At 40.1% G+C, this 21,656-nt stretch overlaps 1 protein-coding gene and 1 long non-coding RNA gene across 8 annotated transcripts in view; one reads left to right on the top strand and one right to left on the bottom strand.

Moving 5' to 3' along the window:
- Positions 1-4,148: 4,148 nt before the first annotated feature.
- Positions 4,149-21,656, top strand: part of PGS1 (phosphatidylglycerophosphate synthase 1) — a 54,575-nt gene continuing 37,067 nt past the window's right edge. For 3 of the 7 annotated variants that reach the window (XM_056817404.1, XM_056817408.1, XM_056817407.1), the window contains exon 1: positions 4,408-4,573. In XM_056817404.1, the coding sequence (XP_056673382.1) occupies positions 4,440-4,573 (134 nt within the window). In that variant the 5' untranslated portion in view covers positions 4,408-4,439. Of the gene's footprint in view, positions 4,574-6,034; positions 6,086-21,656 lie in introns of all 7 variants that reach the window. The other 4 variants (XM_056817406.1, XM_056817403.1, XM_056817405.1 and 1 more) reach the window with 4 other exon arrangements.
- LOC103102275 (uncharacterized) lies at positions 4,989-19,813 on the bottom strand. Its single transcript, XR_462286.2, has 2 exons — positions 19,617-19,813; positions 4,989-5,227 (listed from the first exon to the last, which is right to left on the bottom strand). It is a non-coding gene; the product is annotated as an uncharacterized LOC103102275 (long non-coding RNA).

The raw sequence follows: 21,656 nt of genomic DNA, 5'->3' as shown, positions 1-21,656 counted from the left end.
TACTAGGAGCATGGAACATCAGAACATTACTTGATAGAGAGAATACCCCAAGACCTGAGAGAAGAACAGCTCTAATCGGTAAAGAAGGATGAAATGAATCAAGACATTAAAGAATGCTTTGTACATTGTAGAGTACCATACAACGGTTTAAGTTATGTCAACATGGAAATCTAGAAATCCCCAATTTATTTAGTTTGAGGGTAGAAACCCCAGGTTTTGACCTAGTCACAGGAGAGGTTTCCTGGAGGGAAGGTCCCACTTTACCAGACAATGGACATCCTGGTAGTTTGGGTGGGAACAGCTAATCCCATCCAATGCTAAGTATCTCTTTTGTCCCTATGGTTTCTCCCCCTAGGCTAAGGTCCATTACCAAGGCTGCCCAGCCCTGAGCTGAGTCTTTCCCTTTTGTGTCCATTGTAGGGCATCAGCCCCTTTACTGTTATTCCTGTCTGGAACTCCTCATTTTCCTTTCTTACCATTGTAAAGTCAGTCAATTGTCCCTCTCAATCCAAGCTCCCAGGTCATCTAGAGTGGTATATAGGTTCCCCAAATTCTTTTGTTCCTTGGAGTCCATCCTGAGTCGGTGGCCCTCCCAGGGGTCAGTGACCAGGGCATCCAGACTCTGTGAAGTCTCAGGGAGCAGCTCAGTTGTCACAACCTAGTAGTGCTGAACCCCCTTTCTCCTTGATTAAAGAGTGATTTTTTCTATTTAATAGTTCTGTGTTTTTTAAGTTGACAAAATGGAGGTCCCACTGAGATCCAAAGTCCTGGCTGCCTGAGCCCTCCCACTAATGAGGACCTGGAGGTTTGAGATACCTCACACAACCCATTTGGGGTTGGGTCAGGAGTCCAGTTAGCAAGGGCCAGGTAAGTGGCTCTCTGAGGTAGGACTCACATCTCGTGTTTGGGAGTGACTCGATCTTTAATTAAGGGATTGTTATTTAGGTGTCTGTGGGGTACATAGCCACATTGTCCATAGCCACCCGGGCGCTATTGGACATAGGGATTATCTGTTGTCCCAAAAAAAGGTGGGGGCAGTCAGCAGTCTAAAGAACCACCTAGAAATAAGGTCGTAAGTTACATGGTTTCAAAGTATGGACCTGAAGGAAGCAAATATTTAGATAAATGGTAAAAAGTGACAAAGGCCAATCCAAAGGTAAGGGGGCCAAGGTGGAGTTCATTTAATGAGGAAAAGATTTTGTTTCTACAGTCTGTTTTAAGTGAAGCAGGTCGAGAGATTGAAGAAGACAAAAGAGAAGTCTTCAACCAATGGCTCAAGGAATGTACCTGAAGAAAAACCAGGTCAGAGCGGTCCATAAACCGGGAGAAGGGTAAGAACAAGAGAGAAGTGAGGGCCAGGGGAGCAGGTCAGATGAGTGAAAGGTTGGCTGAAAGCTTTGAATGGGAAGCTTGAGCTGGAGTGTGAGAGCCTGAGTGTTCAATTGAGAGTCTGGGTAACTGCTTTAAGTTGATTAAAAGAGAGAAAGTTTCTTCATGAATTAATGCCTTGGCTTAAGGTTTAAATGGTTATAAAGGGTGAATGGAAGGGCTAAGTTTCTTTCAAGTTCTATATGTGACTACTGATCATGGCCAATTCTCCCTCATTTTAAGTTACTTCCCATTTTTCTCCTGTTAATAGGAAATTTTCTGTAATATGAGGAACGCAAGGCATAGACTATGGAAATTGTGGAAGCAGACAGATATTTTTAGCCATTATGAGTGAGTAAGCAAAATCAAAGAGGTTACTTTTTGACATGGGCACTGTACCCCAGAAACCCAGGCGAACTATTATCAGGGAAACTCCCTTGTTTTTCCTCCTCCTGACTCTGAGCCTCAAAACACCCAATGACCCCTCTAGGGTCCTGAGATGACTATCTTCCTTTGATCGTCCTCTAGATGGACAGAAAGATGCACCTTCAAGCCATACCTTGATCCTATCAGACATCTGTTTGTCCCCTAAAACTAAGGAATCTTTATGTCCCCAGGCAGACCCCAGTATGATCACCCCACCTCATGCCTGAATGACTAACTCTCTTGAAAAAAATGTATATAATCCCCAGAACTGATGTCGTCTGGGGGACAGCCTCTCCATCCATGCTGTCCCCGTGGAGGAACAGCCTTTCCTTTCATGCTGTCCTCCCAAGGAACTGCTCCCCATCTTGCTGTCCCACCTTGTTATCCTGCTGGCCACTCTCAACATTACTTTCTAAATTAATAAATCTCTTTTTTGTTTTTAAGCTAAGTTTTGGAGTCTTGCATGCTTGCAAAAGGTATCCTTCCCGAACCCCCCAAGGGTATCCTTCCATGTCCATAACACTTTTCTTAAAAGGAAGAGTTTTAGGTCATAAGGAAAACCTGGCAAAATATCAGTGCCAAAAGGGGGGAGGCTTTGCACATAAATAGTAGATTCTAAGCAGCAGTTTTAATATACAAGGTTCTTATAGAACACTGAATTGTTCCCCATGACTAGTAAAGTTTATACGTTTTGGAGCTTCAAGTCAGGAAACAATGAGATTAGGGAAAACCTTTGTGCCTAGGAATACTAATGAAATCACCTATAGACTAAGACCTAAGTTAAATGGTAAATGAGCTCTCATTGCCAAAGAATAAAATACTCAGGAAAATGAAATGTGTACCCAAAACTAATTTAAGACTATGACTCAGTCAAATCAGGAGAATTATTTTAGCAAAAATTTCTATCTACAGACTTTACATTAGTTAACTCAGTTGCAACATTATTTTTTTTTCACACTAGGTAATAGTTAATAGAAGTAAAAAGCCTAAGCTATTTAAGCATGTTTATGGTTGTTAAAGTAAAGGTGAATGAAAACCATTTCAAAATCCCTAGCATCTCAACCTCCTCAAAGGAGTGTGTGTGAGGTGTGTATGAGGCTTTAAAATTAAGGAAAATTAGAAGCATTTTAATCTTGAGAATTTTGGGGGTTCATTTCAATATTGAAACTTAAAATTTGACTTCAAAAATAGTTTTGAAGTTGAAATTGCCATGCAGTCATTCTAATGTGGTTTTGGATTTTTGGGTTATAGAATATCTAGTTAGAATATAACTTGGTGCTAGACAAAATATTTTTATTTTTGGCCACAAACAGGAGGTAGGGCCACTTCCAGATTTACAAAGTCTTGAATAACCTGTGATGTGGATTCTCTTTTTGCCTTTATACTTTTATAGTTTGTAGGATTTTTATATTTTGGTAAAGTAAGGCAATGTCTCTGATTAAGCATGTAAATTACATAATTTGTGTGGAAAAGACATTACTGGAATATAATAAGATGGGATTGCAGATTTAAGGTTAGCAGCGTGGATAATCTTTGTAGTGAGTAAGCATATAAGGAGTTGATCAAGTCCTGTTAAAGAATGTGTTTATGGATTTCTCTTAGTTTTTTCTTGCAGCAGCCACCAAGCTGTCTGATACAAAGGGAGGAATCTGCAGGAGGAAGGCATCATCAGGACCCACCAGATTCAAGAGACTTTGGGGAAATGGGGTCGTGTTTTGATTATTAGATTTTTGCCAAAGGCAGACTGCCTGCCTTTCTGGCTCAATTATCAATGTGCTGGGGAATGCCCCCAAATGCCAATCACCAGTACCTGTATCCCTAGATTTTCCCACCATTAGGGATGGAGTCCAATCCCATATAGCATTACTCATTTGTCCATATGTTTGGTCAGTTACCCTGGGTCTTGACCAAAAGGGGGGGTTGTCAGCATGGAAATCTAGAAATCCCCAATTTATTTAGTTTGAGGGTAGAAACCCCAGGTTTTGACCTAGTCATAGGAGAGATTTCCCAGAGGGAAGGTCCTACTTTACCAGACAATGGACATCCTGATAGTTTGGGTGGGAACAGCTAATCCCATCCAATGCTAAGTATCTCTTTTGTCCCTATGGTTTCTCCCCCTACGCTAAGGTCCATTACCTAGGCGGCCCAGCCCTGGGTTGAGTCTTTCCCTTTTGTGTCCTTTGTAGGGCATCAGCCCCTTTACTGTTATTCCTGTCTGGAACTCCTCATTTTCCTTTCTTACAATTGTAAAGTCAGTCAACTGTCCCTCTCAATCCAAGCCCCCAGGTCATCTAGAGTGGTATATAGCTTCCCCAAATTCCTTTGTTCCTCCCAGGGGTCAGTGACTCTGTGCAATCTCAGGGAGCAGCTCTGTTGTCAGCAACCTAGTAGCGCTGAACCCCTTTTCCCCTTGACTAAAGAGATTTTGACTACTTAGTTCTGCGGTTTTTCTATTTGACAGTTACTAACTTCCTTTCCTTTGGGGCCAGTCTCCAACCTCAGCTCTCTCCAATCAACACCTCCCCCACCCCAACAGCAGAACCCTAAACCCAGGTCTAGGCACAGGTCCAGACTGGGTTCTCTGGCCACGCTCCGGGGCTGTCAATAAAGTTTCTGGGAGCCGGAAGCGGAAGTTGGGAGTCTCCATGGCGGCGCTGGCGGCTGGCCCGGTGTTCTGGCGGCGGCTGCTGGGCCTCCTACCTGGCCGACCGGGGCTGGCCGCTCTCCTGGGCCGCCTCTCGGATCGACTCCACAGGAACCGAGACCGCCGCGGCCGGAGGTAAGTGGGGGGGGTGGGTGGGTTCCGGAGTGGGGAGGGGCCGTGGTTGGAGAGACTCCACCGCTTTGGCCCCTGGGCGCGAGGGAGCGTTGAGACTGCTGCTCCTACTTCTCCGTCCCCGGGCTCCCAAAGATCACTCCCGTTCCCGGGCCTTGGACTTCAGTTCCTACCATTGCTGCCCCGGGGACCTGGCGCCCCTCCCCACCAATCCCGTGTCACGCCCCTGCCTCGGGTTCTGCCCCACTCCGCGCAATGGCTTCTAACCCCCTAGCGAGAGGTCAGTAGCTCTTGTCCACCTCCTTCCGCGTCCCTGCATCTGGTTCTGCTTTGACCAGCTGCCAGGTCACTATTCTGGTCCTAATGCTGGATTAAAGGTATCGCATGTGTCCATTCCAAGCAGCCGCAATCGCAGAGCTTTGGGGAATGAATTCATTTCATGTCCTAATTCATGTACCAGGATGTGGTCAGTGATTGCGTGGCTTTTCTCTTCAGGCTTTTCTGGGTTCCGAGTATATTCTCACTAACTTTTGGGTCTTTTGTAATCCTTACTACAAGTGATACGCAATGAGTGAATCAGCCTTGCTGGTATCTTGTACATACTGCATTCCTCATATCCTGGCATGTGAAGCAATCCCCATTCAGTTAAACTCTAGCCTGAAAGAGAGGAAGAGTAAATCATTTGAAGCCCTTTTACTCTTTTCAAGAGGCTTATGTTTTGGAAAAGTACTCAGTTGGCTTATGTCAATAGTAAAGTAGATTTTGAAACAAACTGTACTAGCTATGGCCCTTGAGAAAAAAATATTTCTTCAAGATGATGCTGAACCTTAGTCTTGCTTTAGTTTGTGTGTTTCTGTTGTGCCAATAGATTTGTTGTATCCTGCCAGAGAGACTTGAGCCTAAAGCAAACACTTAAGCTGTACAAAGTCCTAAAACCAGTTCTCTTAGGTGATTCTGAATATTGAGGGATATTGTATTATTTGGGCAAGATTAGGACACCTGACCTTTATCGCAAATATCTTTGGCTTTAGTCATCTGTGGTAGGCTTAAATCACTCCTTGGGAAGCAGTTCTTGGATTATTGCTAGAGACTTTCCTGCATAGGTAGGCCCTATAGTGAAGGCTTGTCCAATTCAAAACCTTAATAAACCTTTAAATTGTATTAAATCACCAACTACTGATATTCTCTAGGTTTTGGTGACACTATTCTTTCCAGGTTTTCCTACTTGTTTAATCACTATTTATTAGCCTCTTGCTGAATTGGCTTTTGATGTCACACTGGCTAACTGAGTGTTTCTCAGGACCCTTGTCTTTTGTTCTTTGAATTTTCTCCCTTGGTAGCCTGATCAGCTTCCATTGATGATAACAATTTATAAAACATTTTAAGATTTGCAAAATACTTATGTTATTTTATGTGCTCCTCAGCAACTCTGAGGTAGGTTCTATGATTATCTTCATTTTACAGATGAGAACCTGAAGTTGAAAGAGGTTAAATGACTCACTCAAGATCATACAGGTAGTGTGATTTTAAGTTCACATCTCTATCTCCTATACTATCTGCCTGCTACTCTCTATTATCTATTGCCATTTCTTTGCCAGTGACTCACATCTATATATTTAGTATAATATATGTAGTAGTTCTCCTGTAGCTTAAATTCTGAATCACCATTTGTCTGTTGCATTTCACATTAGATATCCAAAACAAATCTTTATCCTTTAAATCCATTCTTCTTCAGAACTTCCTCTTCTATTAGTGAGACAAGTCTTGCCTGCCCTTCTAGTCATCCTTCTCATTTGCTCCATGTGTCCATTTGGATGCCAAATCTTGTTATTTTTATCTTCTCAATATCTATAGTGTTTATGCTTTCCTTCTTTTAAGTTTAGGTCCACAAACATCTTATCCTAGACCTTTGCAATATTTATTTTCCTTGCCTCCTGTTTCTTCACTTTCTCTTCTACACAGCCACTAGAATGACTTCGATCTGACCCTGTACTCAATTCTCTGTGGCTCCCTGTTACCTCTGGGATCAAATATGATTTCCTGGTTTTATAAAGCTCTTTTCAACCTGTCCCCTATCCTTTTTTCCAGTCTTATGCATGACACTCCCATTCTCAAACACGACACACCCTCTTCTGTCCTTGTGCTTTTGCACTGGTTGACCATGCTTGGAATGTTTTGCTTCTTGCTCTGTGTGTTCCCTCCCCAAACTACTTTGTATTCATGTTTCATATACTCTGTACATATTTATTTGTGTTCATCTTGATCCCTCTTTTAGAATGCTATCTTGAAGTCCAGGGCTATTTTTACTTTTTTCTTTGCATCTTCAAAGTTTAGCACACTGATGCAATTTTTTAGAAATGCTTTTTGATTGATTGAGTCATAGATGTAAGGGCTAAAAAGGATTTTAGATTTCAGTATCAAAACTGTTTCAGGTTTGACAATGGTTTTAATGAAAATTATCACCCTTTAAAGATAGTTATAATATTAAAACTATGGCACTCAAATCAGAATGGAATTTATGGTGGTTTAATCACAATGGGAGAAAGAGAGAGGAGAAAAGGGAAAGGGCCAAGCCAGAGGGAGATTAGCCCCAAAGGGCCAAGGTAGAAAAGAATCAGTCCTTGACTCACATTTCTAGCAGGAGCTGCCGTCTAGCCCTGTCCACAGGAAGTTCGAGAATTCTAGAAGCTGCTTTCTCCCTTCCTGTGCCTCACAAGTGCCAATGGTGGCTCAAGCTTGGCTTAGGACAGCCCAGGTGGGCAGTTAGTTATTTCTGATTTGTCATTGACTAGCACATGCCCGTGTAATGTGGGTGTGAACAATTTTGGGTGCTAAACCAAGCAAGATGGAGATTTTAAAATTCACAATACTGCCTCTGTTAAAATAGCTTAGCCTGTGTCTATTTGCTGAAGGGAATATAATCCATTCCAGGATATGGTTAGGTCAAGAAAGCAACCCTCTAAGAATTAGGTTTAGATCAACATCTTACACCCTATACCAAAATAAATTCAAAATTGGTAAATGAAAACTTTTATAGCAAAACTCTGACAAAGGTCTAATTTCCCATATATATAAGGAACTAAGTCAAATTTACAAAAAATCAAGCCATTCCCCCAAATGACAAATGATCAAGGGATATGAATAGGCATTTTTCAGATGAAGAAATCAAAACTATCCATAATCACATGAAAAAGTGTTCTAAATCCCTCCTGATTAGGGAAATGCAAATTAAAACAACTCTAAGGTACCACCTCATACCTAGCAGATTGGCCAATATTGACAGTAAAGGAAAATAATGTTGGAGGAACTGTGGCAAAATTGGGACACTAATGCATTGCTGGTGGAGTTGTGAACTGTGAACTGGTGGAGTTGGGCAATCTGGAATTATGCCCAAAGGGCTTTAAAAGATTGCATACCCTTTGATCTAGCTATGCCACTACTGGGTTTGTACCCCAAAGAGATAATGTTTGTACAAAAATATTTATAGCTGTTCTTTTGTGGTTACAAAAAATTGGAAAATGAGGGGGTGTGCCTCGATTGGGGAATAGCCAAACAAATTGTGGCATGTGATGGTGATGGAATACAATTGTGCTAAAAGGAATGTTGAACTGCTTGATTTCTATATGAACTGGAAAGACCTCCGTGAACTAATGCCAAGTGAAATGAGGGGACCCAGGAGAATATTGTACGGAGAAACTGAAACATTGTAGCACAATCAAATGTAATAGATTTTGTTAACTAATAGAAATGTGGTGATCCAGGACAATCCCGTGGGTTTTAGGAGAAAGAATGCTATCTTGATAGTGACAAAGAACTGTGGGTAAAGAAAAGTGGAAGAAAAACATGATTGATTTATCACTTCTTTATATGGGTATATGATTGAGGGATTTGGTTTTAGAAGATCATTCTATTATAAATGTGAATAATATGTACATAGGTTTTGAGCAGTAATACAGGTATAATCCAGTGGAATTGCTGGTCAGTTCTGGGAGAGGGGAGAGAGAGAAAATGAATCGTGTAATCATGGAAGAATATTCTAAATTAATTAGCTAAATTAAAAAAGAACCCACTGAGAGATTGAGTTATAGTAGGTTTTCAAAAAATGTAACTTTTGAGGACAAACAATTCAAGATTGTTGTTCCCTTTTCATGCTTAGAGCAATTCCTGGTAAAGGAAATTGGGAATGGGTTACTGATTTGTGTTTAGGCAATAATAATAATTCTTTACAACTCATAACATTCATATAATAATAGCTGATGTATAATTCTTTGGGATTACTAAAACTCCTAAAAAGTGACATAAGGTACATTTTCCTTTTATAGAGAAGATGCTGTTCTTTATAATTCTTAAAAATAGGTTGCTATTCCTCTTGAATAGTTTACAGGGATAGACTAGATAATCTTAATAGTTTCTTCTATACATAATATATAAAGAAAGAATAGTATGTGTGGTCCTACATTGATTTTTTTACAAGCTTAGAATAGCTTTTTGTGGCCACTTTGGTTAAAGCATACTCGGATCTTTCATCTTGCAGCCTATCCATGTATTCTCATTCTGTACTGATGTTGTCCATAAAGGTTCATGTCTTTCCCAGAGGGTCCACCCATTATGCTAAGGTCTTTCTTTAGCTCTTGTGGCCTTTTAAACTTCCTTATTAACTTACAATTGCCATTTTATTCATTATTATTCAACAGTCAATAAGCATTTGAGTGCCTTCCTTGTGATAAGTACTATGCTAGGTGATGGGAATGAGACATAAAAGAAATAGTACTTGTCCTCTATAAGCTTAAAGGAGGAAGCAACATAAATGAATATAAATAACTATAAAACATACCTGATAATCTTTTTTTGAGGAGAAACCCTAAGATTTGGGAAAGATCAAGAAAAAGCTTATGTAGGAAATAGCATTTAAGCATAGCTTTGAATGAATTCCAGGAGGCAGAAGTAAGAAGCTCTTAAATTCCAGGGATAGGAGACAGTCATGTGGCAGGAGATGGATGGTATATGTGAGTAACAGCAAATTCAGTTAGGCGGTAACCATATTGGAAATGATTTTAAATTTGTATCTTACAATTCCTAAAATGATTTGTTTTCCATTGGTATTCCAGCTATTTTTTAATTGATTGTTCCATGAAATTATAACCTTGACTAATTTGTTTTAGATTTCACTGTAGCAGTTGACAATGTTTAGAGTGTTTAAATGTTTAGAGTGAAAATGGCTAGAAGATAGATGATGTAAAGGAAGGATTCCTTTATCTCACTGTGTCTAGTGAAAAAGTTAGCAAACACTGTTTTCTAAAAATTATTCTAAATTTATGAAGCAGCTAAATACTCCTCAAACAAACATAAAATTGTTTTCTTTACTCCTTTTCTAGTAATACTGGTTTTAGTTGTATACATTTCCTAATATCCCTTAGTGGGATCCCTTCTTTTCTTTCCATACAAAATAAAATATTTCCTGAGAGTATTTGCTGCTCTCTATAGTGTTTTTGATCCAAGTCAAATCATCACCAAAGTCTTATTTCCCTTTCAATTAAGTAGGGTATTCCAAACACTGTTATCTTCCCTCTTCATTAGTTTTGATGGATAGGCTATTTCTCCAAGCAGACATTCATGGTGATCAACTTGTGGCCGTTTGCATGATGCTTAATTTCTATTCTACAGGAGAGACAAATTTGTTTTATGGTTTAGAAAAGGAGGCAGCTTTGGCAAAGTGGGGAAGGCTTGTGTTTGGAGTCAGAACCTGGGTTTCTTTCTCAGCCCTGAATCTGTGTGACCTTGGTCAAGTCAACTTCTCTGGACCTCAGTTTTGTCATTTAAGTTTTCCTGAAGGTTAAATAGTTAACCATTATAAAACTCCTACTCTACCACTATTGATATTATAATTTTAAAAGTTAAACCAATGTAAATCGGTTGCCAAAACAAGCTAAAAAAGAGTATGGAAAGTGCCTTAGGAAGCATCCAACTGACTTGCCAAAAAGGAGGAGATGACTGCCAATGGCAATGCAGGTTTAGAATAAAAATTTGTCAGTAAAGTTGCAAAAATGTTTCATCATTGACTATATGCAGTATCATCTCATGAAGCAGAGTAGCACTATAGGGTAAAACCAGTTTACAGAAAGCTCATCAAGATATTAACTAAACAGTTATCCCAAGGGCATTCAAGGATAATAATATTAAGGGCCAGGGATCATGGATAGTAAAATCACCACATTTGTACCCTAACATCAGATAATAATAGAAGGGGTAGAAATGGCACTGAGGAGAACAAAGACAGTAAAAGAAGCTGATTTGGAAATCTATGTAGCAGAAGAGTATACATTTGTAAGGGCATTAAGGTGTAAAAGTTAAAAAGGGGTCACCAAATTGTAATAATTGAAGTTAAAATATGAGTCTGTTAGTAGCTTTAACAATTTAGTTTAATCAAAGTAGAGATAGTAAAGAGAGGGAAATGTAGGGAAAGAGATAAGGAATTGCCTAGCTTACCACCCTGAGTACAGTTCCTAAGAAATGAAGCTCACCACTGACACGGTTCCAATCTCCAGCCAGAAATTCAGTCTCTTCCTCAAGAGTCATCAGAGCCAGAGTCCAAATCCAAGTCACCAATGCAGGAATGAATCTGGGTCTCCACCAGAATCTGAATGGGAATCTGAATGCCTCCTCAGACCTCTGGTCATACTTTTATATACCCTTATCTTCACTCTTTAGTTCTCTCAGTCACATCTCAAGAACCAATCATAGTTCCTTAACTTGCCTGGGGTGGGGCAGTGCCTGTAGGATTAATTTCCTCTTGGTTTCTACTTCCTTTCACTGTGGGCTAGTCTATCCCTGCACATCTCAATGGAAGAACCTCCAGGTCCCTGATTAATTAAATTAAAACAGAGGAAGGGGAAGTCCAAGTCTCTGCTTGATTAAATTTAAAAAAAGCCCCAAAGGGAGATGAATTCTTTTTTCACAAAGGGAATGATATATTTGGTATCTGAAGAAGGGAAAGATACCAAAGATGTGGTAAAACCCACGAACCTCATAAATACCCCAACACCCCTTTCCAAAAAGGCAACTGAAATAATATTAAAGACTTCTAACCTATACGTCTACTCTCCTATCCTATACAATATCTTCCTAAGATTCATTTGTCCACGAACTGAGGACATCCTCAGTGAGGGCATGTGAAGGGAACACAAAAGCATGTTTTTTACAGGCAATATCTAACAATATCTAACAAAACAATATCTAACCACATCTTGGACTATAAAGTCCCATTGTACTTTATTGTTTGTTGATTATGAAAAGAGTAGTTGATTTGGAAGAACAAAATGAAGAAGCCTTATAGACATTTTTTACTGCAAGGTCTCCTTTCATTACATTGATTCTATGGACTCTTGCCCACTATAATAAACATCACATGAAGCACAAAAATATGAAGCTCTCTTTGTCACTGTTAGAGGGGCTCCAGCACAGAGACCAAGTTGAGTAGGGATTTACCTATGGATAGCGAAGTACTCAGAGATGCTCTAAAACATCACAGAACCTCTTGGAAGAAATCTGTAATCCATAGGAAAGAAGTAGATAAAGAATGTCTGTTGCCCAGAATTCAACCTCCATTTGGATAGACATCATGTAAAGAGCTTGTCCAGCAGTGTGTATTTCTGGGACAGAACTTGACCCAGTGTTGAAAAAGAGGAGAGTGGGTTGAATTACTTTCAGGAAATTACAGAGATCTTTTTCTGACCCCAGTTCAACTATTATGGAAGCAAGGTGAAGGCTAGTAGGCAGTCTCCTAAGCTGAAGGTCCTAAATTCTATCCTTGTAAAGGAGGGTGTGATACAGTGGGAGAGGCTTCTGGAGACTGGAAGAGTCACTTGGCTAGGACTTGGCCCCACCTGATGGAGATTGTTTTTTACCTTAGGGTCCATTATTCAGTCTGAAACTGCTAGCCCGAGATTGCCTTCAGGGTGGATTCTCACTTGAACAGGGAACAAATACAACAAGCTTTGGGGTCTCCAACTTACAAGCTAGTCCTAAAACTTGGGGTTCGTCACATCTTACTAGGCTACAAGTTTGGGGGTTTCTAGATTACACCTTGACATACCCAATGGCTAAAGTGATTTTGGTGTAGCATCCCAAGCATATTCACATCTATGAAATATAAATGACTGTATGGTTACCGTGTCTCCAAGCATAAGGTTATACCTATGAGGCTTGTGAATGTAACCTTGAACTGGCCATGCGGCCCTTGGCTAAGACAAACTCATTAACATGCTCGGACTCAATTCCCCCAGAAAGCACCATGGTTTGCAATCTACACGCCCAAAGGTGTTCCCTCTACCTTGCCACCCAATCTTAATTGTCTATACTTTGTGATGTGGTTACTACGTCCTTGGGAGTACCGCCCAAGCAGGACAGGAATAAATTCAGAGGCAATCCCATGAACTTCCTCTTGGCCTTTCTCCCCTTCCATGGAGCTCCACTGGGCTCCTCAATGACTATGTCTCTCTCCTTGACCTCCTTCCCCAAGGCTGTAACCATCTCAGGCCTGCATTTCCTATCTTAATCTCTTCATCCACCTCTTGTTCCTTTGTACTCATACTTTCCTATCAAAGGGAGTATCATAGGGATTGCCTGCCCTATCCAACCACTGACTTGTCCGTGTCTTTCATTTCCACCCTGGTTCTCGGTTCCTACCTCTCCTCGAGTCCCATCACAAAGGTGAGCCCCTTCCCTTGTGGGACCCTGCTGGTCAGGGAAATCCATTAAGGGAAACCCCACACTTGGATTTTCTCAAAGTTTAGGTGTGATGCCATCCCTCCTACCCAATAAACTCCAATGACTCCTTTATTGCCTTTAGGATCAAATATTAACTTCTCTTTGACTTTTAAGAGTTTTACAACCTGACCCCAATCTCACTGTTTTATGCATTACTCCCCTTCCAGTTCTAATGATTCTGATTTTAAATGGTGCCGATGATTTCCAGGAATTTTTTTACTCTAGGTGGTGTTTAAACCAAGTCTTTCTCTTAACTCGCTGGGGTAATAATCTTAATAATCTTAATAATCTTGAGTATTAGAGGTGATTATTGGAATAGATTATTTGCTTGAGTAGTTGATGATTCAGAAAATAATTTGTTTTTGACTTTATGGTGATTTTTTCCCCCTTTTTTTGGTCAACAGCATCTGTTTACCTTCCTAATTTTGATTTGATTATTATTAAACTTGTTATATTAATATTAAACCAACTGATAATGAAATAGTCATTAAGTTGAGATGTATGGCAAGGGAAAACAAATAATCCAGAGGTAGATAATTCATATGTAGATAATTAAGAGCTAATTAATCTAAAATAATACTCTTCCAGGACTGTTGGAGATTTCTTTCAAGTTGTAGCCTTCTAGGTGAATAGTAGTGTTGAGTTGCACTTCATTGGGCATTTGTTTTCCCAAGGGAAGTCTGAATGTAGATTTTTTTTTTTTTAGTGTAAGGTAGGCTCCAAAAGTAGAGTCTAATTCTCAAACTTCTTTCTAGAGAAGAATTGTGTCTTTTTTTCTGCATTTAGCCAAATACTAACAGATCCATCCTCATGCTGAACTTTTTGATTGTATGGGAATTTGTTCTTATTTCCCCTACTTGAGATTTGTCTTATGTTAGTCAGGAAAGATTGTTGATAGGGTTGCAGGAAGTGTGTAGTTTCTTGATCCTTTCCCAGTAAATGTGATGACTATTGCTCTGTTCTCATCAATTTTGCTTGTGTGTGTTTCATTTGTATGACTGAACATGGTGGGATTTTTCTTTTTTCTTTTTTAAACCCTTACCTTCCATCTTAGAGTCAATATTGGCTCCAAGGCAGAAGAGTGGTAAGGGCTAGGCAATGGGGGTTAAGTGACTTGCCCAGGGTCACACAGCTGGGAAGTGTCTGAGGCCAGATTTGAATTTAGGACCTCCCATCTCTAGGACTGGCTCTCAATCCACTGAGCTCAATCCAGCTGCCCCCTGGGATTTTTCTTTTTTTTTTTTTTAAACCCTTACCTTCTGTCTTGGAGTCAAGACTGTGTATTGGCTCCAAGGCAGAAGAGTGGTAAGGACTAGGCAATGGGGGTTAAGTGACTTGCCCAAGGTCACACAGCTAGGAAGTGGCTGAGACCAGATTTGAACCTAGGACCTCCCGTCTCTAGGACTGGCTCTTAATCCACTGAGCTACCCAGCTGCCCCAGATTTTTCTTTTAAAAAGCTTTTCTGAAAAGATGTCAAGTGTCAAGAGCTTGACTGATTAAAAAAAACCCAACTCTTCATCCGTTTTTTTTTCATCTCTGCACCAATTTTAGTGGGATCTAAGCCATAGAATTTGTACAATAAAATCTCATCTCATCATTACAGCAAATATCAGGGACAGTTGAATCAACAGTTGAACTAACATTAACTAGCATCTTTTTTGCAGCATAGTATAGCTACTACCACCTTTTTTGAGTTTTTTAAGTATTTGGTTAACTGATGGAGACATCTACCAATTATATTGAGTCCACATAAAAAAAAAACAAAAAAAAAACCAACAGCCTTTATTTTTTGAGTATCAACTCAATGTCAGTTTAAAGCCAAGAAATGAGGTCATGTAATTGTCTTCTTACTAGAGGCCTGGGATATACAGGTTTGAGCATACAGAAATGCTTTCCTCTAAAAGGATAGTTGGTTTGAAATGGGGAAATGCACAATTTGGAATAATTCTGTGATGGTTCCTACTCCTCCTTTATTGGTAATGTCAATAGTATATACTATCTTTCTCCTTCCTGTATTAGAGATGTTTCCAATCCAGAAAGTTAAAAGCAAGAGGCCATAATGTCATTCAGTGTATGCCCTCTTTAGTCTAGTTAAAGGAAGTCATTCCTAGAGTACTTCTACATTTACATTGGTTTTTTTTTTTTCAACAATTTCCATTAAAAAAGAAAAGCCCATTGTCCTGACCTTTTAAGTCTTTACCAAGAGACAGCATTAACCACTTAGATAATCCTGAGAATTTTGAAGTTAGGCAGTTTTCTGTTCCTGTCATGCATCAGATTTTGTGTGGGTGGGAGGTTGAGGCCAAGCTGATTTCTGGAGAATATAGTTTCCATTTCACTTTTAGAACTGCGACTGAGGTTTTTATAGTGAAGTAGGGCATTTTGTCTCATTCTGAGTACCCAGAACATCATTGCTGCCATTTAGCTGTCCTTCCTTTCTCCTCCAGCTTTCATCTTTTTTTTTTAATTTTAATATTATTTTATTTGGTCGTTTTCATACATTATTCACTGGAAACAAAGATCGTTTTCTTTTCCTCCCCTCCCCTCCCCCTCCCCCCCCCCCCCTGCCTTTCCCTCTCCCATAGCCGACACATGATTCCACTGGTTATCACATGTGTTCTTGACTCGAACCCATTTCCCTGTTGTTGGAGTTTGCATTATAGTGTTCATTTAGAGTCTCTCCTCAGTCTTATCTCCTCCAACCCTGTAGTCAAGCAGTTGCTTTTCAGCGGTGTTTTTACTCCCACAGTTTATCCTCTGCTTGTGGGTAGTATTTTTTTTTTAGATCCCTGCAGATTGTTCAGGGAAATTGCATTGATACTAATGGAGAAGTCCATCACCTTCGATTGTACCACAATGTATCAGTCTCTGTGTATAATGTTTTCCTGGTTCTGCTCCTTTCGCTCTGCATCACTTCCTGGAGGTTGTTCCAGTCTCCATGGAATTCCTCCACTTTATTATTCCTTTTAGCACAATAGTATTCCATCACCAACATATACCACAATTTGTTCAGCCATTCCCCAATTGAAGGGCATCCCCTCGTTTTCCAATTTTTGGCCCCCACAAAGAGCGCAGCTATGAATATTTTTGTACAAGTCTTTTTGTCCATTATCTCTTTGGGGTACAAGCCCAGCAGTGCTATGGCTGGATCAAAGGGCAGACAGTCTTTTATCGCCCTTTGGACATAGTTCCAAATTTCCAGCTTTCATCTTTAATTTCCATGATATACCAAACAGAACTTTGGGACCAGCTTTGTAGTAAGCAAGTGGGAGAGGCAAAGTTATCAGAAACTTAACATCCAAAATATCTTTTCTCCATCTTTCAAAATGCTTTGCAGGTGTCATGTTATCTAGAAAGAAATGATTTATGTCAGCTCAAGTCTAAAAGTGTAGAAATTATGGGCTCTGGTTTGTTTCTTTTATTTGGTAAATTTGATATATGGCTAAAATAATCAAATACATTTCCCTTTCTTTCTAAACTCATTATGGGTTAGATTGTTGAAAGGGGTCATGTATTTTCTATTAACAAGTCTATTGAATAAAGGGAATTGCTTGTGCACATGGTTAATCTGAAGACAGGGGACTACTCCTAGTTTTGGGGTAATCCTTTCCTGAGAAAACTCCCAGAAGTGACGGAACTTCCTTCTGGAAGAGGCAACTATACACCATAGTGGTTTGTATATGTGCTTGTGTGTGTGTATATACAAATATCTGCTTGGTACATGCAAACATTTAGTAGAGAGGGGGCAGCTGGGTAGCTCAGTGGTTTGAGAACCAGGCCTAGAGATGGGAGGTCCTAGGTTCAAATCTGGCCTCAGCTACTTCCTAGCTGTGTGACCCTGGGCAAGTCACTTGACCCCCATTGCCTAGCCCTTACCACTCTCTTGGAGCCAATATATAGTATTGACTCCAAGACGGAAGGTAAGGGTTTAAAAAAAATTTTAGTAGAGAAACCAGTAAATATGTGTTCAGAAATTATTTTTAGTTTTTGCTTGCTGAATTTTGATTTGTGAAGTAGATTATATTTTGCACTGTTCCCTAAAGTATCAGTTACTTATTGGTGCTTTTCCTCTAAATGCTTTGCTTTTTAAAAAGTATTCTTCCCTTTAGGTTTTTAAAATCATCACATAAATAACATGTAATTAATTAGTTGTAAAATCATTCTTCCCTATAGACCTGTGTGGTCATAACTAAAATGAGGATAACAGTGCTTATATATATTTCACAGTGTTGTTGTGAAGAATAAATAAGATACTTTACATAAAATGATTTGTAGACCTTAAAGCTCCTTACAAATGTTACCAGTTATTACTTTAAAAAAAAAACAATTTAAATTGGCTTTCAACATCTTCTTTGTCTTAATGGAAAACACCCTATCACTTCACAAATTAAAACAGGAAACCCAATCTCTCTCTCTCCCCCTCTCCCTCCCACCCCCATCCCCCCAGTGTTCAGATTATTCTCTGATTTCTCATTGTTGAGGGCACTCGCTCATAGTCTTCTTTTCAATTCCAATTTCTACCATCATATTTAGGAATTTCAATGCACAACCCTCTAGACCGGTGATGGTGAACCTATGACACGGATGCCAAAGATAGCACACAGAGCATTCTTTATGGGCACTTGTGCTGCCCCTGCCCCAGTTAGTTACTAGAAAGGCAGAGGGACTTAGGCAGAGCTGTTCCTTCCCCATCTCCACCTCACCTGATAACATTTTTTCACTTCACCTACCCCTTGCACCCAGCAGCCCAATGGGAGCTCTTTCTCCCTCTCCTGTGTGAGAAAAAGGGGGGGTCACACCCAGCACTAGGTGGGGGGGAGGGGCACAGCACCTGGAAGGGGGGCAGGGCCTGGCCCTCCTCTCAAAAAGGTTTGCCTCCAGTGTCTCTAGACACTGGCCTACCACTTTGTCAACTTCCACAATCACCTTCATGCTACTTTTTCCATACAAAGGGACCGATATGGCCTTGCTGTTATCATTACTAGTAACTCTTTGACTTTGTGATTCCGGGAACCAGAAACTAAGTAATGGGGGTTAATCGACTTGCCCAGGGTTACACAGGTAGGTATTATCTGAGGCCAGATTTGAACCTAGGACCTCCCATCTCTAAGACTGGCTCTCAGTCCACAGCTTCACAGCTGTCTCCTTCCCACTTAAAAAAAAAAATCTTCTTTTATTAAGCTCCAGTCCATAGCCTCACTCTGCCTTTTCTGGTTTTACTCATGTCACTGAATTTGTAGGAAGTAATATACTATCTTGACTACTGGCCTGGAAATTTGTTTAATGCCAGTTTTTTTGTTTTAGTGAAAAAGAGTCTATTCATGTTCTTTTTAACATCAGGATCCTAAAGTTAAATGTTACAGTAATGCCCAATACCAATTGCTGCTACACAGCAGTCCTTTTCTACTCTTCCCTGATTGACTTTCAGCTGCCCTCCTCAGTGTCCGCTCCAAACCTTTCATATTTCCTCTTAAAACTACATATACCACCCCCTCCCACTTCCTTTTGAACAGAGATTGAAACACCTTATAGTTACTGAGAAAATAGAGGCCTGCTCTTTCCTCTCCAGTTCTACACCTGAAATTCTCTATATGCCATCATTCTCTTCTTTTCAGCTTCAATCTCTAAGGAAGAGGTGGATTTCTCTTGGCCAATACCAATTCCTCTAGTTGTAACCTTCATCTCATACCCTTCCCTCCCCTCCTGGACCTTGCCCTTTCCATCATCCTGCCTTTTTATTTTTCCTTAAAAATTTTTTTTAATCCACTAGCTCCTTTATTACTACATACAAATATGTCCATGTCTACTCACCCTTTAAAAACAAACGAACCAAAACTTTAATTTGATGAGCCATCCAGTGACCCTCCTTGACCTCTGCAGTGTTCATCCCTTCCTCCTAGACTCTCTTTTTTGGATTTTTATAGTATTTGACAGTTATAAGGGGCCTCAGGGAAACCCAACTTTATCCAATTTGATAAGTAGATATTCTGCCACTTCTTGAAGCCCTGAGTTCTTTACCATTTCTTAGGCAGTCCATTCTAGTTCAAATTGCTTGAACATTTCTCTTGACATCTATTCTAAATTTTTCTCTGCACATTCACCCATCTGTCCTGCCCATTATCTGTAGATATTCTTTATCACTCTAACTCATTCTGGTGCTATCATAAACCAGAATACAGAATTCAGGGGTCCCCAAACTTTTTACGCAGGGGGCCAGTTCACTGTCCCTCAGACCATTGGAGAGCTGGACTATTAAAAAACATGAACAAATCTGTATACCTCTATCTGGGATAGTGGAGGCTGCAGCGCTGGCTGTGATAGGCCTGTCACACCTGGCAGAGGTCCATCACTGTCACCACTATACCGAGCCCCAGTATACACAGTGTGGAATCCTCTCCCCCACAATGCTGATGTCTTCCATTGTGCAGCCACATAATCCATTGTGTGGTGCCTCATTCTCATTCAGTTACTCTACAACAAGGCACCACACAAAGGATTATGTCACAGGAAGTAGGTAGTACTATACATGAGCAATGCCACAGTGCTCCTCTCACTATCAATGAAAGAGGTACCCCTTCTGGAAGTGCGGTGGGGGCCAGATGAATGGCCTCGGGGGGCTCATGTGGCCCACAGGCAGTAGTTTGGGGACCCCTGATATAATTGATCTCCCAGATAGTGTTCTTTTGTCCACACTCCACACAATTACTTTGCTTTTAATTTTTGTTTATTTTGTGTTTATATGTATTCTATCAGTAAAATTTAAGCTCTTTGAGTGTTGACCTAGTTTGTTTTCTGCCTTTATTTACCCAGTATATGCTTGGTTAGCACATACTACTGTTGTCATTTTTAGGGAGTTGTTTTGTTAAACAATTGTATCATTTCCCACACAAAAATGTGTGTGGTATTTTTCTTGTTGATATTAAGAATTTTCCCTCCATTATGTTAGAGGTAGCCTAGAAGCAGGTTGATGGAGTATGGTTTACAAATTTAGACTGAGGCAGCAATACACTCTATACATCCTTAGTTTTAGAGTGGTAACTGCCCATTAATACCATTAAGCACAGCAAGACTTAAGAAATTGACAACCACAAACTCTCATTTAATTTGAAAAGCTATTATGGATATTGCTGGGAAGCACAACTTCTTTCTCACCCACTACCTAGTCTTCTTCTTTTTTTTTTTTCTAAAACCCTTACCATCTGCCTTGGAAGAGTGGTAGGGCTAGGCAATGGGGGTTAAGTAACCTGCCTAGGGTCACACAGCTGGGAAATGTCTGAGGTCACATTTGAACCTACAACCTCTGGTCTCTAGGCCTGGCTCTCAATACACTGAGCCACCCAGCTCCCCCCCCCCCACTACCTAATATTGATAAAGTCAAGCCCCAGACTTTCTAGTATGCAGAAGATCAGTTACTTACCTCCTACTAACTGACTCAAGCCTTCTTGATGATGAATTGGCCAGGACAACCTGGTGAACTTTCTGGGAAAATTATTTGTTGGGTATCTGGCTTATGTGCAAAGGGTTTTAAAAACTTTAGGAAGCTTAGCACTTTATTGTAAAACAAGTATATGAAATCATCTTCTGGAATCTGTAGTCCTTGGGATGTTTCAGCATCCTTCCCCCAGTGTTCCTTTTGTGATTATCAAAGATCTAATGAAGATTTTCCTGTTAATGGATGAACTCTGCTACAGTCATGAAACGTTTTCACTTGAATGAGACTCTTCCTATTCCCAAACCTTATATATCTTAAACCAGGGATCATTAACAAAACGACTTAACTACCACTCATACTCTCATTTCTCCTGAATATAGTTTATTAGAGGTATGAGAATTGTGTAGTCAGAATCAAAGTTCTTTAGAAACCAAGAGGTGACCCAACATAATACAATTGAGCCTGAAATTATATTTCTAATGTGGAATAGTCTATTCTTGTAATCCATTGTTGAGGCATTTTCTTCCCCACAACCCTAGATGCTACTGAATTGTCTCTTAAAATTTAACTTTTTTGTTTTTAACTTTTACCTTCTGTCTTAGAATCAACACTGTGTAATAGTTCTAAGGCAGAAGAGCCTGAGTGGTGGTTCAGTGACTTGTTTAAGATTACTTAAAATTGGGGGCAGCTGGGTGGCTCAGTGGATTGAAAGTCAGACCTAGAGATGGGAGGTCCTAGGTTCAAATCTGGCCTCAGACACTTCCCAGCTGTGTGACCCTGGGCAAATCACTTAACCCCCATTGCCTAGCCCTTACCTCTCCTGCCTTGGAGCCAATACATAGTATTGACTCTAAGATGGAAGGTAAGGGTTTTTAAAAAAAAAAGAT

The sequence above is a fragment of the Monodelphis domestica genome, chromosome 2, assembly GCF_027887165.1.
Source record: "Monodelphis domestica isolate mMonDom1 chromosome 2, mMonDom1.pri, whole genome shotgun sequence".
In the NCBI taxonomy this organism is placed as follows: domain Eukaryota; kingdom Metazoa; phylum Chordata; class Mammalia; order Didelphimorphia; family Didelphidae; genus Monodelphis; species Monodelphis domestica.
This window is presented reverse-complemented; position numbering and strand designations above follow the sequence as displayed.